The 18,541-nt window shown below is 42.4% G+C and overlaps 1 protein-coding gene across 6 annotated transcripts in view; it reads right to left on the minus strand.

The window, feature by feature from the left end:
• tle2a (TLE family member 2, transcriptional corepressor a) overlaps positions 1–18,541 on the minus strand; it is a 46,595-nt gene that overhangs the window by 8,869 nt on the left and 19,185 nt on the right. The window contains exons 3-11 of one of the 6 annotated variants that reach the window (XM_046050062.1): positions 9,011–9,074; positions 6,178–6,222; positions 4,095–4,157; positions 3,520–3,624; positions 2,827–3,037; positions 2,446–2,462; positions 1,662–1,757; positions 987–1,031; positions 296–457 (exon numbers count right to left, since the gene is read on the minus strand). In XM_046050062.1, coding sequence (XP_045906018.1) covers positions 296–457; positions 987–1,031; positions 1,662–1,757; positions 2,446–2,462; positions 2,827–3,037; positions 3,520–3,624; positions 4,095–4,157; positions 6,178–6,222; positions 9,011–9,074 — 808 coding nt within the window. Of the gene's footprint in view, positions 1–295; positions 458–986; positions 1,032–1,661; positions 1,758–2,445; positions 2,463–2,826; positions 3,041–3,519; positions 3,625–4,094; positions 4,158–6,177; positions 6,223–9,010; positions 9,075–18,541 lie in introns of all 6 variants that reach the window. The other 5 variants (XM_046050060.1, XM_046050064.1, XM_046050066.1 and 2 more) reach the window with 5 other exon arrangements.

Below are 18,541 nucleotides of genomic sequence, written 5' to 3' on the forward strand. Positions count from 1 at the left end.
CACTGTGGGATGTCAGCAGCCCTGACTGAATGTGTAAGACACTGAATATACGGCATAATAACTCCAAGGCGAACTATTGACCCAAACAAAAGAAACAGCAGAATACAGTCTGTGCTGACAGCAACACTGATGCCCCTATGCTGAAATATACCATGTGTGTTCTCTTTAGATGTCTGCAGGCACCTGAAAATAATAAAACAAAAATGATTCTAATGCAATGTCTTTTTATGCCTTTGTGTAGTCCACTAACGGCACATGAATCCTTGTGCGTGTTCATACAGGTGTGTCCGTCTACCTGTGGGGGCTCTTTGCCACGAGACGGGGAGGCAGCGCTGCTGGAGGAGGCCAGGGACGTGGGGCTGGCCTGCGGGGGGCCCTCCTTACGGGACGGGGGTATCTTGTCCAGGCCGTTTTCCCTGGATGAGTAGGACTGCACGCTGCGGGGGGACGACGGGTCCTGAGTTCAAAACACATAAAGCTTTATTAGACATGATGGAAATAAGAAGCAATGGTGATTTATTCATTCATTCTACTGTGTTTTACTGCTGAAGGCCACAGAGATCATCTGGAAATGAATCAGTGTCTCTGTGTGTTCTTGTGCTGATTAACTCTTTTCTTGGCTTGTTACCAAACTAAGAATATTGAAACTGGTTTTACATGCTATAATCAAACCTCCTGTTTATACTGGCCACTAAGCAATCACTTCCTACTGATTTAAAGGTGTAGGGGGCGCTCATTCATAAAACGAATAAAACCTTAATAGTCATGCCAAAAGAATTACATACATAAAAAAGGTATAGTGTGTGTATGCCTATCAACTTTATGGCTGTGTATGTTGTGAAATAAGGGCAGGCAGAGGTGGAGGAAGGAGGTTATTACTTTTATTATTATCATTATTCAGATGGTGCTGTTGGGTGTGTTTACATGATGTATGCAGATGAAAGCGGCGAAGTGGGGCCAACAGAGGCCGGCGGCCGCCTACTAACCTCATCCACCACCAAATTATCATCACTCTTATCCGCATCGCTGCCCTGTGAGAGGAGAGAGAGAGAAACTGAGATTAGATATTCCTGCTCTGCTGTCTGATGTATGTAGATTACATGTAGAAATATACAAGACACACCAAGTCATACCCAAACAGAGGTGTGTATGTGTTTGTGTTACCTGACATATATCAAAAAAGCTTTATAAAACATTTTTTTTGCACTGTCTCAAGAGCTTTAATTTGTTACACAGCGGATAGAGTAAAATGAATTATCTTATCTTGACATTTTATTGCCTGCGATGAGATGGCTGGAAGTAAACGCAATGGACAGTACAAATGTGATTAATTTTAGATGCTTAACTTGGAGAGGTGAAACCCTCTAAGGCACTGCTGTTTTTAATATTGCAGGTCTTCTCGAACAAAGCGATAACACTGGACTACCCAAGATTAATTTATCTCACACTAAAAAATAATCCCTTACAATGCTCAATACATCTGCCTTTCTACAATTACACCAATAATACAGTGATGACAGTGGGGACTGAGAGTATTTCATTTCATTTGTCTAAAAAAAAGCAGGTCTCCAAAGTCCACTGTGCAGACATCACTGGTCTTATTTGGGTGAAGCTGTCTTTCAGTTACTTAAACATTTAACAGTGTTAGGAAAGTGCCTCACATAGTCGGTCATGAACTCCTTCTCATCAGCTTTCCTCTTCTTGCCGTTGCTGAGGTAGTCTGCTTGGCGACCCTTATCCCCATTGGAGAGAGAGCTCTGCAAAGAGGAGAAGAGTGAGAGCAGAGGGGTGAGGAGGGGGGGTAAAGAGCAAAGGGGAGGTGAGCATGGGGGGCACAAAGAGGAGCAGGAGGAAAAGAAGGAAGGAGAGAGGGGGAAAGAAGAGGAAGTGAGGGCAGAGAGGACGGAAGAGAGTGATAATGAGGTGAGAGGGACTGCATAAATCATGTCAAGCTCATAAGCTGTGGAGATGAATGTAAAAGAATTTCAGCCATCATCGATCGGCCAGCTCACTGTAAGAGTTAGAGGGAGAAACAGAACGCTTCAAACTGCCTTAGCGTGCTTTGGCAATGATGCAGCTTTTTAAACCAGTATTGTCACAGTTGTGCAGTGGTAGTGATATAGTGTCGAGGTCTAAAGTGTCGTCATGCAGGGTCCAGCATCAGTGACTGAAATCCTAGTGTATAGAAGCCACAGAAAGCAAAATAAGATGTTTTTATACTTTAATGTGAATCCAATTTTAAGGACCAAAAAATCATAAATCCATATTTAGAACTTATTATTTGCCTTAGTAAATAAAAATAAACATTTCATACTGTCTTTTACTTACTTTTGTGGAGTGGATACCCATGTACAACACTGAATTTGCATACATATCAAAGACCACTGAACAAATAAGTGTAAAAGTGTGAGTGTACTTGATATAAGTGTAGCCATTTGTACTCACTGGTCCTGCTTCACGGTCTGTTCATTCCAGGCAGAAGCAACAAACACATCCAGGTACCAGGCCAGAGGACAGCAAATGCCGATAAGGACACACACACACACACACAAATGCAAGATTATCTGCCATCACTTCACATCACTCTGCAGCTGATGACTCAGTGAAAAAATATCCCTGAGGAGTGTTATTATCAGCAACACTCCTGTGCCCTGCCAAATATCCAAAGCAAAGCCAATCATCAGAATGCATCGAGCCAAGCCTCAGTGTGTTTACTCTACTCCCAAGAACGCAATCCAACTCTTGTGTCCCAGCCCTAAACTCATCTAGAGTTTTACACTTTTTGCTTTGAGAAACAAACATGTATCATTTAAAGCGATCCTGTACCTCTGTGGTGCTCTGCAGCAGCGGCAGCCGCGACTGCTGCCTCTAGGTGTGCTCTCTCATCCTTGGCAGCCAGTTGGGCCCCCAGGGCCCCGGACAGGGCCAGCAGACCGGATCCGCCGCTGAGTGCCAAGCCGGGGTGGGGCAGTCCTGATGGGTGTGGGCCCATTGGCAAACCCTGGGCATGCTGGGAGAGGTGCTGGGCCTGAAGCTGCTGCTGTAGAGAGGATAAAGAAACAGAGAAGAGACAGAAGAAAGAGATCTGGGTGACTTACAAGCATTGGAAGAAGTGGCTGAATAGGAAGGGATCAAGAGTAAGAAAAGAGGAAGGGAACTAAGTGCTGCGATATGCACGAGAGGGGAAATGCTGAGGTCAAAGCAGTGACTCTTCAGGAGGGGAAGCTCTGCAGCCAAATCAGCATGATGGGAGATAAAGTGACAAATAACTAACTGGATTATTATTTAAAACCTGTTTAAAATTCTCCATTAATCATATGGGCCATTTGATAGGGCCAATCTTTTCATCGTTGATGCTGTTCATGTACCTGATAAGGCCACTTGAATCACAAAAGTCTTAAACCATCTTGGTCGGTGGCCAATAAATCAGAATATTTTAGAGAGGGCCCATGGATCTTTGCCTCGGTAAAAGCAAAAGAAAGGAGGGAATATAAATAAATGGGAGGATAAGGTACACACGCTATGAGGCAGAGGGGGGAGCCCACGTACCCCTATCGAAGCATTTAGCTCCCCCATGGTCACCTGTTTGGCGCGCTCCATGGCCTGGACCACCTGTTGTTGGTGCTGTGGAACAAACCAAGAGGTCAGTGAGGGCAGGTGGATTCAGAATTAAATACTCTGATTTAAAATTAAAATGTTTTCCCCCTGTAAACAGAATTAATATTAATGACGTGTAACATTTCTTAATTACTGTGAAAAAGTATTCATACTCTCACAGACAGCATATTTGAAATTTTTTTTCGCTCTGGGAATCATGGGAGCGCATGCAACCATTTGGCGATCGAGAGACGTGCTTTGAAGTTCTATCCATCTGCAGCTGTGTGTGTGTGTGTGTGTGTGTGTGTGTGTGTGTGAGTGAGTGTGAGAGAGAGAGATTGTCTGAGAGATCATCTGTTGTGTGTTTGCATGTGCACACATTCTGTGTTGGCTGCTGTCAGACAGGAGAAAGAGGGCTGGATGCAGTACAGTGTGTGTGTGTGTGTGTGTGTGTGTGTGTGTGTGTGTGTGTGTGTGTGTGTGTGTGTGTGTGTCACCTCCTGTGACAGGAATGGGATGAGCTGGGCACAGATCACGTTCAACCGCTTGGCAATCTCCGTCTGGAAAAAAACAAAAAAAACAAAAAAAACAAGATACTGTTGGTTTAATGAACACGCACACACAGCCAAGTTCGAACAAAAAGAAAACACACACTTATAAAAAGGTCTCAAACACACTCACTCATTCACACACCGTGGCTGTGGCCTGTTTCTCCCAGGGCCGGTGTGGTAAATATTTCAGCTGCTTACTTTTGGTCCATGCAAATGGAAACTCTGCCAGGGAGTTTGGCTAAAATATTCATGGACAGCATCTGCTGTGGCCTCAGCCAGCCCACACAGAGTGTGTATATGTGTGTTTCTGATGTGTCCTTGCATGTCTGTTTGTCTGTGTGTGTGTTTGCATTTTGCATGCTTGAATGTGTGTGCGCGTGCAAGTTTCCTGCTGGGGGTCAGGGATTCTTGCTGTGGGTGTGTGTCTGTCTCGATCTGCTCTACTACACAGCCAACAGCAAACTCTTCCTCGTTCCCTCTCCCTCCTCCTCCTCACCAACATAATCTCTCTTTCCATCTCACTCCCCTTATCGCTCTTTCCATCCATCTCCCTTCCCAGTATTAGTGCAGTTATCAGTGTTACAGGTGCTGTCATGTGATGTCTAACACACACACACTCGTTTAGTGGCTGGCCCAACAAGGCCGGTAATGATATGCATGCAGAGATCATGACAACATCATTATGGCCACAGGCTGTTTGTCTTGTTGACAGCTAGAGTCTGCTGTCTGTGTGCGTGAGAGAGAGAGAGAATGCAAGACACCCCCCCACCCCCACCCCATTCTCTCTAAGTGATTTATTGATGCTGGACTGAACTTCCACCCCCTCCTTATTCTCGCTCTTCCTCTCTCATGCTCTTTCTCTCATTCCTCTCACTTCCCCACATCTCTCCCTCCCTCCACTCTCCATTTTTCAGCCAGGCAGCACCACCCCAACCCCCACCCCTTCCTTCCTTCCATCCTCTGAATCCATCACCCCCCACCCCAAGGGAGACACAATGATTTCTTGTTAGAGAACTCCAACTACTAAATGACATCGAGAGAGAGAGAGAGAGAGAGAGAGAGAGAGAGAGAGAGAGAGAGAGAGAGAGAGAGAGAGAGAGAGAGAGAGAGAGAGAGAGAGAGAGAGAGAGAAATGAAAGGAGAAGGCGGAGGAAGGAGAGGAGGAGGAAAAGGGCAGATTGGATTGAAGGAATGACAGCCAATGAACGAATGATGTGGGAGGGAGAGAAGAAATACAGAAAAAAGAAACAGAAGGAAGGCGGGGGAGGAAAATCGAAAAGGGGGGGGGGGAGTGGCAGTGGCGGCGGAGGCACGACAAAGGCGAAGCGAGTGAGATGGTAAAATGAACGGAGAGGGAGAGAGAAAGAAAGGGAGAGGAGACGGCAAGAAGGCAGTGACCTGATTTAAAGTGAAATTCAGCATGGACTGTATGTCTGCAAGGAGACAGAGGTGGAGAGGAGGGTGTGCAAAGACAAAATAGAGATAAAGAGGGAGAAAGAGAAATCAATGGAAAGGAAGGGAGACAGACAGGCATGGTGAAGAAATGGAGATTAAGAGAGAGCGGCATTCAAAAGACAAAGTAAGACAGCAATTGAAGGGAAAGTGGAAAAAAAGGGATAGGGGACAGAGACACAGGGCAGGGAGGAGGGAGGGAGCACAGAGGTAGTAACAGACAGGGATTTATGACAGGGGAGGGTGTTGTGGAAAATTGAGGAAGGGCAGCGTATTTCACATCTGTCTGTGGTGGGGAAATTAATTGTGTTTGTGGATCCCATTAACGCCTCCACAGCATAACGCCGCTATAGAGGTCCATCAGAGAGAGACTGACACTACAGTGGTAAAGAGACAGGAAGAGAAAGAGAGAAAGGGGTACAGACTTCCCTGTAAAATATAAGTTACTTTGAGTGGAGCTAATTGCGGGCCAAAAAAAGGAGGCGGTGATAATAATAAAAGCTTCAGGTGTATAAGGAAAGGAGGACGAGAGAGGAGGTGAGAGACATTTAGAGCAAGAGACCTGGAGCTCACTCACCTGTTTGTGCATTTCAATGTTAAGGCCGTAGGACATCTCGTAATACTGAAACACACCAGACATCAATTAATATACAAGAAAATCACATGATTGGCATACACAAACTCATGTGAAGAGTACATAAACCTCAGTTTATTATTATTATTATTATAATATAATGAATATTTCCTATGTGGATATAGGAATATGGACATCATTTTGAAAGACTGAATGAGGAATGTAGACTTTTGTGGAATAAAAACAAAGCTATAAATACACTATTTACTCCTGTTTGTTTTCTAAAAACTGCTATTTTAGAAATTAAACTATATATTTGTGATCCGTTCATCTTACATCTTATAAAAATAACTAAAAAAACCCATACAAATACTCTTTCTTCAAGACAAGAACCAATGACAAATTACCCAACAAAAAACATCTCATTGTGCCATGACGTTATGTGTGACCCTACGTTTACATAAATTGGCATTTCAGTCATTGTTTTTATACAAATAAACTCAAAAGTGTGAGCCCTGAACCACTCTAAATCTTTTCCTCTGCTCCGAGCTTCAGGAGGACGCCAGCCCTCGCATGAGCACTCTGAAGTGCCCATATGTCCCTAAAAGCACATTACCACTAATTCCACCTTGACTCTGCTGAAAGTCAATGGCACTAAATTGACCCTGAGGTGCGTTTCAGGAAGCCAGAAACTGGAAGCGAGGCAGGGAAATTTTTGCCAGGCAGAAGGAGGTGACAGACTATTGCAATAATCATGTCTAATGTGAGCTATTTGACCCTGGCTTTTACCCGAAGGTAGAAGGAGCTGTGAGGAACGCAGGAGCAGATGCCACAGAGAGAGAGACATGTGAGGGTCTCCCTCTCCCCCTATCTTTAGAGATGGATGAAAGGAAAGAGGAGAGCATTTTAAAGTCAGATGCATCGAAAAGTGACAGGTTGACATTTGCTTTTCAGCGTGGCTGGTTGTGGAGAGAAGAGATTGGCAGTTAGGCAGCCAGAACAGGCTGGCAGGATGCGAGAGGAGATGGCAGGGGTCCTCTCTCTCCAGACATCTTTCCTGGCAGTTAGCGTTGTGTGTGTGTGTGTGTGTGTGTGTGTGTGTGTGTGTGTGTGTGTGTGTGTGTGTGTGTGTGTGTGTGTGTGTGTGTGTGTGTGTGTGTGTGTGTGTGTGTGTGTGTGTGTGTGTGTGTGCGCATTTGTAACACAAGCAAGCAACTAGGCAGGCGTGTGTATCTGTTTGCTTTCTGTGCACGCTTCCCTGAGAGCGAGTGTGTTTCTCTGTGCGTGTGTGCGCTCCTCGTTCGCCGTGTGTCTGTGTGCCACCATAAAAGACGCCTTTCCTGGCAGCTGCCAGCTCTGCTTGGCAGTCGGTGTGCCAAGTTTCGCCTGTTGCTTAGCAACATCCAAACTCATCCAAACCCAAATCATCAGCCAGAAAAGGAGACCTGGCCTGCGCTTGATGCTAGCTCACTCCACATGGTCACATGTTTACTTCTATAACTTCCCCTGCCCTCAGTGATGAGACGCAAAAAGCTTCAAACTTAGAGGAACATTTACAATGAGTGGGCAAATTAAGCAGCGGTGTCAGAGATTACACCGTGTGATCACACTAAACCCTAACAGAGCAGTGTGGGAGGGAATGACTGACAACCAGTGACACAGCAGTGTGACAAGTCTGCATAACTCTCACACATCAACTACTCAAGTATTGTCATTCATTAACCAATTAATCATTTGATCTTTAGAATGTCATAAAATAATGGAAAATACCCAACACCATTTCAAAAGATGATACTCTCCAACAGTCTTAAGCCCAAAGTCTTTTATTATAGTAAAGTTAAAGAAAACCAGCAAACATTCAAGAAAATTTGGGATATTTTGCTTACAGGATGATGTCAACGATTGGTCAATTAATTTTCTGCTGATCAACTAACTCAGGTCTAGCGAAGTTCAGCAGCAACTTCATAGCGCTATTAGAGATAAAAAAGTCCACAGGTTGGCTTTAAATTCACATGAACTCTTGTTAAATGCTCCATTGTGGCTTGAATTAAAATCAGACAGAGGCATCCAAACATTACAAATTTGCTATTTATCACACCTGTGCTGCTTACTGTATCAGACACAGACACTCAAGATGGGAGTTGTTTCCAATACGTCAATACTAGTATAATATAAAATACAATATAATACCTAGCAGGATAATACTTCTTTTTTAAAAACAGGGTTTTCAACAAAAAACTTTTTTTCATTTAACAAAAGAATCCAAAGATCTCAAATGTTAATTGTTCTCTGAGCACAAGCAGTTGAATTTCTGATTTAAAATTGGGAACAATGTGATCAAAGAATAAAGAAAAGTATGAATCAGATCAGACAATGGATTCCAGCTTTCAGCACTTAGGCATTTGATACTCTGTGCTGTCAACTCGGTGGGTTGGTACCATAGACTGTACATGAAGATGGTTGGTACCAAAATGTTTGAGGTTCTATAAACAGCCCTAGACAGATGTGGATACACATCAGCAGTATAGCCCACGACTACATATCTCAGACATGAAAAGAAATACGCTCAAACAACAAGCCCAAGATTGCACGCCCATGTAAGTGCTGTTTATTCTGCAGTCCTATAATATGTATGTGTGTGTGGTCTTGCGGGTGGTTTTTGGTGGGTGTTGTTTGGCAGCTGTTGGCAGATGAAAGGGATTCAGCGGACTTGGCACCGGACTTGAGTGAATGTGGAGAGACATGGCCTGTGTGTGTGTGTGTGTGTGTGTGTGTGTGTGTGTGTGTGTGTGTGTGTGTGTGTGTGTGTGTGTGTGTGTGTGTGTGTCTGTCTCACCATCACGTAGTGTCTCTGGATCTCAGTCTTCTCTGTAGCCAGTTTCTCACATTCCATTTTCAAACTGCAACAGAGAGAAGAGCAGAAAAAAAATAAAGACAGTGAGTTTTGCTGTGTATCATATCCCAAATAAAAATACAAAATGCAATTAGCAACATGACAACAAATTACTCCTTACTCACTCACACTCTCTGTCACCCCTCTCCTTTCCCTCTCCCTACTCTCTCACACTCGGTGGGGGAGGAGGGAGCGGGGTGACTGGGGTGCTGACAGCCCATTATCACCTCAGAGCAGAGCAGAAATAGACAAAGTCACGCTTGGAGCTTGAAACCCAGCCAAGACTGCAGGCAGGCACAGCCAAGGTGTCTCTCTCTGGACAATTTTCAATCTATCCATGTGCCCTCCACTCCTCCTCATTTTGTTGCTTCCCCAATTACCAGCCAGTCCGTCTGTTTCTCTCTCTGTCTGAACGTTCCCCCTTCTTTCACCTTCGACAGCACACTTCACTGAAGTCGAAGTTTCTGCTTTAAGTGGGTCAAAAGGGCCAATTCTGTCTGGATATGTAATAAATCTGCCTTTTTCTGTTTTAACAATCACTTCTCCCTTCTTGTGTTCAGGACATGACCTGTGTCTGCTGCTTAGTCTCTGAGCATGTCAGGCTACCACAGCTACAGCGAGGGCCTGGAAGCACTCACTAACCCCACCCCCACCCCACACACCTCTCCCAGGTGTCCTATATTTCTGTCTCTCTCTCCTCACACCCAAACCAGCCCCCGGTGTCCTCTAAAAATGGATAATGTCAACGGCTGGTTTTGCAAACACACACAATTCCATTTCTAAACCTGTTTGCAGATCAGGTCCAAGTACACAAACACCTCCCATGTTACCCATGCAACTCTCTCTCCTCTGACTACCTACAACTCCTCCTCCCTGCCCAGAGAGGTAGTATATTTAGGGCTCTTGGCAGTTTACACCGGCTTGTTTGCAGGCGGCAGATAGATTGATTGGGGGGGGTGGGGGGGGTGGGGGGGTGGTCGATTGGCGGAGGAAAATTAGAATATGATTAATACCGCAACATTACACCCAGCCGCAACAGGTAATAACGGCTCCATCCGCTCTACTCCTCCTGCACCGTGTGCACACACCACACACATACGCAGATATAATTGACTCATTTATCATTGCCAGCCAGTCGAGGAGAAGAGGGACGAGGGAGGGAGAGAAGCAGGACGAAGAGTGGGAGAGGGTTGTGGTGGTGGTGGAGGGGGTAGTGAGGATTAAACCCCCACACCCTCTAGATTTTATTACAGTGGAATTGCCTCTCGGCAGAAGTTACTCACAACTGGGCTGAGAACTAATGAGACTGTGTGTGTGCACGCGTTTGTGTGCACGCACGTGCGTGCACAGCTGCCAGCACGTTTATCACGACATAAACTTGGGATGAACAGATCAATGACTAGACACACGTACAAATAACAGAAAATAGTTGATGATTGATCGGCACAGAGATAATAAAATGTTTTGCTGTGATTAGGGCTGTAACTAAAGATTTTAATTAGGGATTAATTAAAATAGGGATTAATTAATCAGTCGATTATCGTTTCTGATAACTTAATCCTTTGGTCAATAAAATCAAAAGAAAGTGACAATGTCCATCAAAATTTTCTAGAGCCTGTGTTTTGCGGATTTTTTCTTACAGTCCAAAATTGAGTTTATATAAAGCAGAGAAAAGTATCAAATCCTCACATTTGACAAGCTGGAAACAGAGAATATTTTGCAATTTTATTTGATAAACGACTTCAACAAAGTCTAATAATAATTTTTTTATTACTACTACTACTACTACTACTACTACTACTACTACTACTACTACTACTACTACTACTACTACATATGCAGCAGTCACCCAGTTGGGCTCTAAATGCGTAAAATCAGTCCTCTGTTTTTGGCAAGGCAATCCAGAAACTGCACAATAGAACTGCAAGGCTGCATAGCAAATGTGTACACACACACACACACACACACACACACGGTGCAGACGGACACTTCTTGCGCTTACAGGAAAGACCCCAAGGTCGCACTCAGAAAGAAATAACCATTCCCCACAAAATGGACTTCAAGGAATGAAATTACTGTCTGTGTGTGTGTGTGTGTGTGTGTGTGTGTGTGTGTGTGTGTGTGTGTGTGTGTGTGTGTGCGCGCGCGCGCCCCCCATTATGTGACTGCAGGAGCATAAAAGTGAGAAGGGAAGAAAATGAGGGAGAGAGGGGAGGAGAGTGGTGAGCAGGAAGTGGGTATTTCATGTCGAAATGATTGCCTGTAATAATTAGTGTTTGGCTCGGCACCATTTACTGAGAGAGAGGGAGGGAGAGAAGGTTTGGAGGATGGAGAGAAAGACACAGCAACACAGACAAAAAACAAGACTGAGTGAGCGAGCAAGAGAGGAAGAACCAGCAGAGGAGGAGATGACGACTGTGTGTAAGTGTGTGTGCATGCGTGTGTGTCACGGTGAGCTCAGTTCCTCCAATCTTTCACTGTCGGTGACAGGAGATAAGATGATCAGCCGAATGCGCTACAAATCTGCAGCCTGCCAGCCTTCAGACAGCTCAGTCAGTCAGTGCTGGAACTGCTACTAAAAACAGTACTAAAAACACACACACATATACACACGGAGCATGGAAGCATTTAGGTGTGCATACTTGTACACACTAAACCAACATACTTACAGCACATAGTGCATGCATGTAGGCACACAGAAACAAAAATGCACAAGCACACATCGTATGTTCACCCACACAAACCTGTTAAATAAACACAGCCATGAAAACAAACACACACACACACACACACACACACACACACACACACACACACAGGAGAGCCTACAGACAGTGAAGCATCTAATTAAGATCCTGCACTTTGTAGAAATGTGCCGACTGCCTTTCTAGTCTCCATGTTTGAAACAGGCTACTGGGTATTGTAAAAAATGTCAACTCTTTCCTTTCCAGTGTTTGTTTTTCTTAAAAATACTTTTACTTTCACCATTCCCTCATTGATTATCGTACTAAAAGGAACAAAGGGATTTTTCTATAAAACGCTTGTCCGTTGCTTTTGGTTGTTTGAGAATATTTTTTAACTGTGTTCACAGAGATAACATTCAAGAGAACATTGATTTTTTTGCACAAAAAAAGGCATCAGAGTGAGCAGGACTGCAGACACATCATTAAATGAGTTGGTGCCAGTTGATAGGACAATAATAATTATGTAATTTTGTCTCTTGAAAAGTAAGTATATAGTTGAATTAAAGTTCTTTGTCAACAAGCATTGGGCAAGCGTCACCTTAAAAAGCCATTCACTTTTAAAAAGGAAAAAAGTTGTTCTTCCACCAGCCAACTGGGTGTCTGTTCTAAACATATGCACAGAGTAGAGGAGACTGAAGGGTAAGGCTTTCCCAACATAAAGGTTTAATGACACTGTTATCCTAGGATATGTACATTTTATTGTGACAGACATTTCTAGTTATATCTAGGGCTAGGTATAGAACCACTAAATATAGACGCTGTCAGCGGTAACAACATAAACAAACAGTACTGCGCATGTGCATTACTCTGGCCAAAAATTAATTTCCGGCAGACTTCCGCAAACGCACAAGTCTGAAAGAGGCCCAGTCTGTCCCGAGTTACAGCCTGGTTACAGCCAGTCTTACCAGCATCGGAAGCTGCGGGGGAGGGTAACTCCGGTGTCGTTACTTGTCTATTAAACACGAGAGGAGTCCCTTGGTTTTATTTTTGTTGGTCAACTTTTAAACTGAACCTCAAACGGAGTATTTTATTTTTTTTTGCTTACTGGGATATAGAAAGATGGACTCCTAGGAGATTTGAACTGAGATAAGGACTCATTATTTGGTGGTTGAACTGTGAGTTTTGTATTGAGCGCTCACTGTATAACGCACTGTGGTGAACTTAGTTTTTCTTGTGGTCTGTAGGTAGGCCGACCTGATATTATATTATTTAATGCCATGACTTGACTCTCAAATGATCTTTCTCATATTATTAAAATTTGATACTTCACATTTCACCATTGCTCATAATAATAATTCACCTAATTTCATCATAACACAGACCTGACCCACAAGAAAGACAAGTGTATGTTTAATCTATCTAATATTGTGTTGGTCATACTATACACTGCTTGTCCATTTTTAATAATAAAGAAGGTAAAGAGCTTTAAAATAAATTGCATTTTAAATCGCAATAAAGCGCGCAATTAGACTATTTTCCGTAGCTGGAAATAAACACTTTATCAGAATCTAACGTCTTGTTGACCAATTCTTTTATCGTTCATCTTCTCATATAAAATCATTATTTTGGTAACTTTATGCTCTATGTTTTTATATTTGGGAAGTAAGGTATACAAAATGGTAAGGTACGTACTGAACCTCAGGCGTCAAAGGCTGCCTAATGATGATTTTCATTATCAATTAATGTTCACTATTTTCTAGATTCATCTATTAATAATATGGTCTATGAAATGTCAGATACCCATCAAATGTTCTCAAAGCAACATGTTGTTCTGACAAGACAGTTCAAAACTGACATTCAATTTAAATCATATAAAACTGAAAAGCAGCTAATTGTCTCATTTAAAAAGCTGCAACCACAGAATGTTTAGCATTTTAGCTTAATGAATAACTTAAATAATTAACAAAATTGTTCATTTCTCTATCAATTGACTAATCAAATAAGGACTAATTGTTTCAGTGCAACATTAAAACAAATAATGAAAAAGCATACATCCTGATTAACATTATTCTCACAAAATATGAACAGTTTTTATGTAGAAACACTTCCAGGCAAGTCACTCAGCACTAAAGCTACTGATCCTTATTAATCCTGACATACTGCTACCAAGTCTGGTTCCATCATCACTTGTTCTGCAGTCTGGAGCCCATCGTTGTCTTGGCAGACAAGCATCATAAGTGAAGTGACAAAAGTGTTATACAAATACAGAGCTACCAGCCAGTAAAGAAAACACACACACACACACACACACACACACACACACACACACACACACACACACACACACACACACACACACAAGCCAAGTAGTGACTGCACCAGTGTTGTGCCTGTACAGTTTGAGGACCCTTTAGCCCATCAACCTCCAGCTATGCGACTGGTTACTTTACATTAGCTATTGATCAACCTTGACTCTCAGCTCCACTGGAAAAACCTTCAGCTTCTCGCCTATGTGCTCTTTCATCATCTCTCAAGGGTGTGTACAAGAGCAAATACACACACCTGCACAAAACAAAGCTGGGATGTTGTTGTGCAATTGCAGGCAAACTGTACCCCTCTCTGCTACCAGACTCACTGTAAATGCTGCTCTTTCATAAATGTTTGACACACACAATTAAAAACAGGGAGAGGTTGAATCACACAAACCAACCCGAAAAATTAAATGCACACAAAACACGAACGATAAACCCTTAGCCCTCCCTAAAGCAAATATAATTTCATCATTTGGTGTGGAGTGACAGACATGCAGTTAAACACAGAGGATGCCTGACTATTATCTAATTATATCTGTTTACGTAGCATTTCAGGACACACGTACTCTAAGGATACTCCGCTTCAGAGCCTCCTCCGGACCTTTAGTCAGTGCAGTTCAGACATTACTAAGCTTTGGTGTATAGGCATTAAAATTCAATGTTGACATTACAACAGTCAACTGCAGTTAACTCCTAATCAATAAGTGTTAGTATAACTAATTCCTAATAATCTTAAGTCTTAATATGCCCCAAAGATATTAGATTACATTTGAGAAGGTGGACCTATTAAATGTATGCTTTTGGTTTTTTTAACAATTAAAATCAATAAAAATCATACCTGCCAACACTTAGGTTTTAAAATACAGGAGTTTTTTCCTGGTCTGGTTTCCCGTCTGCCTATGCAGAGAGCAGCTGCACCCCTTGGATCAGGTTGTGGTAACAGGTGGGTTGATTTGTATGTAGTGTGTGGATTGTGTGTGCAGATTGTGTTTCATTGAGGATCTGGCAACTTAGGAGACGTCAGGCAAACATCCAAAACTTGGATCCATGTATGACGATAATTCATAATAAAGTTTGCGGGCCATGCAAATTACAGGTATAACAACAGAACAGGAGGGCGCCAGAAAGTACATTGAATTTTGGGAGAAACCCGGGAAAAACAGGAGCATTGGCAGGGATGCAAAATAACTGCCAATTAATTCTCTGCAGAGTGATCAGATAATTAATCAAATAATATTTTCAGCTAATGATTATTTTCATTAATGATTACACATTTCTTATGATCATCTAGTCTATAAAATGTTCAACGATAATTAAAAGTCCAAGGTGACGTCTTCAGATTGTTTGTTGTGTCCAACCAAAAACACAAAGATATTCCAACCAGCTAATGTTTGGCACTTTTGACGGCTAAATTAAACTTTCTGTCAATCCACTAATCAATTATCTGACAAATTATTTCACCCCTACTGTGAACGAAGACGACAGGGGATTGACCAGTGACAGCAGTTTTATACATCTGGACAATATCATCAGTCTCTCTGCTCGTTACTGTAAGCTACGGCCAAAAGTAACTTGTAATTTGATATTGTAGCGGCGAAATATTTTAAAGATAAAAACACACTCACTGGGGGTGCGTGAGGCAGCAGTTACCACTGCTGTGTAGTATTTGGGCAGCGATGAGTGGAGGGGCTCGTAAGTGATGAGTGGCAGCGTGTTAGCGGAGAGCCTATCTTACTCTGCAGACCACACACACACACAGCATTATGACTGATATATGGCTGTGTGTGTGTGTGTGTGTGTGTGTGTGTGTGTGTGTGTGTGTGTGTGTGTGTGTGTGTGTGTGTGTGTGTGTGTGTGTTTATAGAAAGAGAATTACAATAATGAGAGGTCTGTGTCAGCAGCTCCTCCCATCTCCCCTCAGTATGCTGAATACAGCCCGTTTAGATTGTTAACACACACACACACACACACACACACACACACAGCTCATCAGTACTAATCCCTTCCCTGTGTCTCTTTCCTGCCATCTAATCCAACATCTATCAGAATCCGGCCACCTTCTCTGCAGACAAAATACACAACTAAGCCCTGCTATTCCTGGACAACATCTATTTGTGTGTGTGAAGATAATTGGGGAGGCCAGTGTATGTGTGCAATTGTGTGTTAAGCACATGCATCAGATTGGGAGTCTGTTTGAATGGGTCAGTGTGTTCGTGTCTGGCTTTGTGGGTGTTCAGGTCATGTTTTCCCTGCAGTGTGAATAGTGTACAAGTGGGTCTGATTCCATGAAGCCGTAGCCTGCATTCAGATGCATATCTGCGTGCCAACCTGTGTGCTATAGGATTAAATATGGCCACTGCTTATCCCACTGACCACTATCTGCGTGGACATTTCCAAAACTGCTGCCTAACTGACTGTTCAACAACTTTTAAGTGTTACACCATTATGAAAAGAGTCAAGTGGGTTTACTCTGCTGCTTGTGATGTTAAAGGATATCTCCAGCTGTTACTTTATTAGGTACACATAGATCATATTGTCTACCTTTGTTGATATAAAAATACTACATCTCATATAAAGGATGTAATACAGTTCAACAGCACCAAACTGCAGCCTCCAAAAGGACCATGCATTTGAATCAACACCTCTGTAAAAGAGCTTCAACAAAACCTGAACATTATAACATTATAAAATTATGAAGGGAATTATTATCATCATTATTATTATGAAAGGAATTATCAGTGAGCAAAAGTCATTCCAATTAACAGGTTCATACCTACCTGACAGATTAAACATCGGACAGATACGTGAAAAGATATCTGATAATAATCTGTTCCAATAACTGTTGTTATTGTTATGAGCTATGGTTACAGTTTCAGCTTGCAGTTGCAGTCATAAGCAGCGTATTAATTTGCTGTGCGTTTGTGCTCATAACAGCCTGTGGGCTGTTAGAGAAGCCTGTAGGAAGGTTAAACAAATCTTTCCTGGAAACCTGAACCAGGCCCGCTGGAAGAAGCAGATGAAATCACAAGCTCTCTCTTGCTCCCAATTGTGTTCTTAATCTCACATTCATTTATTGTTTATCCTGCACGCTAGTTCTCAATACCAGAGCTTGGCAAGAGGGTGATGCTCCAGGTGTTTTGTAACACAAGGTGTAACACTGAATGGCTGCCAGTGGAGCTGATCACACCGTCTCAACCAACAGATCCAGGAGTGACTCATGTTCACTGAATGGCTAGATTTGTCTAGGTCAGTGCTGCTCACAGAAGCTCTGCAAATATTATATATATATATTTTTATTTTTTTTTTAAATTGTCTCAGGGTGATAACCTTGGGTTGTCCTGTGATTTGCTGAGTATGCGAGACATTCTCCCACATCGAGACAAAATTCAACGTACATCCAGATGAACAAATCAAACGGGGCATGAAGCTAAGGAGGTGGCCAGGATTACAGTCTCTAGTGTTGTGCTGGAAAAGTGTGGGTATGTGGAACCTAATTTGGCAGTGGATCATGTGGTAGGACTGGACAACAGGAAACACACGCTTCATTTTTTTTTTTGGAAGGGACTGAGTAGAAATATTCTGAAAAAAAAAAAAAACACAATGAAAAAAAACAAAAAAAAAAAACACCCATACCCTGATATCTCATTTCCAATTATTTTATCATACATGATGACAACAGTTAAACCACAAATTGTCTTCCTCCAACCTTGATGATGACCTTGAAATGTTGACACCATTTGTGGTAAAGGAGTTTTCATATCCATGTGACTAAAAGAAGAATTAGGACTATATAGTAGTGGCCAAGTTTATTAGTGGACCAAATCCATGACAACCCAGAGTTGAGACCAGGAGGCAGAGTCGCAGTCTAACAAACTTCTCTGCCCTTCTAATTCAGCAGTTACCCACCCAAAACCCTACGCAGAGTCGCAGTCTAACACACTTCTCTGCTCCTCCATTTCAGGAGTTACTTAGTGAAAATCCTATAGTGACGGTGTCTGCCCCCCGACCATCGAAATTATTTAAAAAGGTAAACAGAAGAGGAGCTGTGCATAAAAACCTCATAAAAATTAGATGATTCTCATGATTTCATGATTCTCATTTGCTCTGACATGCACTGTGAGCTGTAAGGTCTTATATAGACAGGTGTGTGGCTTTCCTAATCAAGTCCAATCAGTATAATCAAACACAGCTGGACTCAAATGAAGGTGTAGAACCATCTCAAGGATGATCAGAAGAAATAGACAGCAACTGAGTTAAATATGAGTGTCACGGCAAAGGGTCTGAATACTTATGACCATGTGATATATCAGTTTTTCTTTTTTAATAAATTTGCAAAAATTTCAACATTTCTGTTTTTTTTCTGTCAAGATGGGGTGCTGAGTGTACATTACTGAGAAATAAAATGAACTTTTTTGATTTTTGGAAAATGGCTGCAATGAAACAAAGAGTGAAAAATTTAAACGGGTCTGAATACTTTC

The sequence above is a fragment of the Micropterus dolomieu genome, linkage group LG05, assembly GCF_021292245.1.
Source record: "Micropterus dolomieu isolate WLL.071019.BEF.003 ecotype Adirondacks linkage group LG05, ASM2129224v1, whole genome shotgun sequence".
Taxonomy (NCBI): domain Eukaryota; kingdom Metazoa; phylum Chordata; class Actinopteri; order Centrarchiformes; family Centrarchidae; genus Micropterus; species Micropterus dolomieu.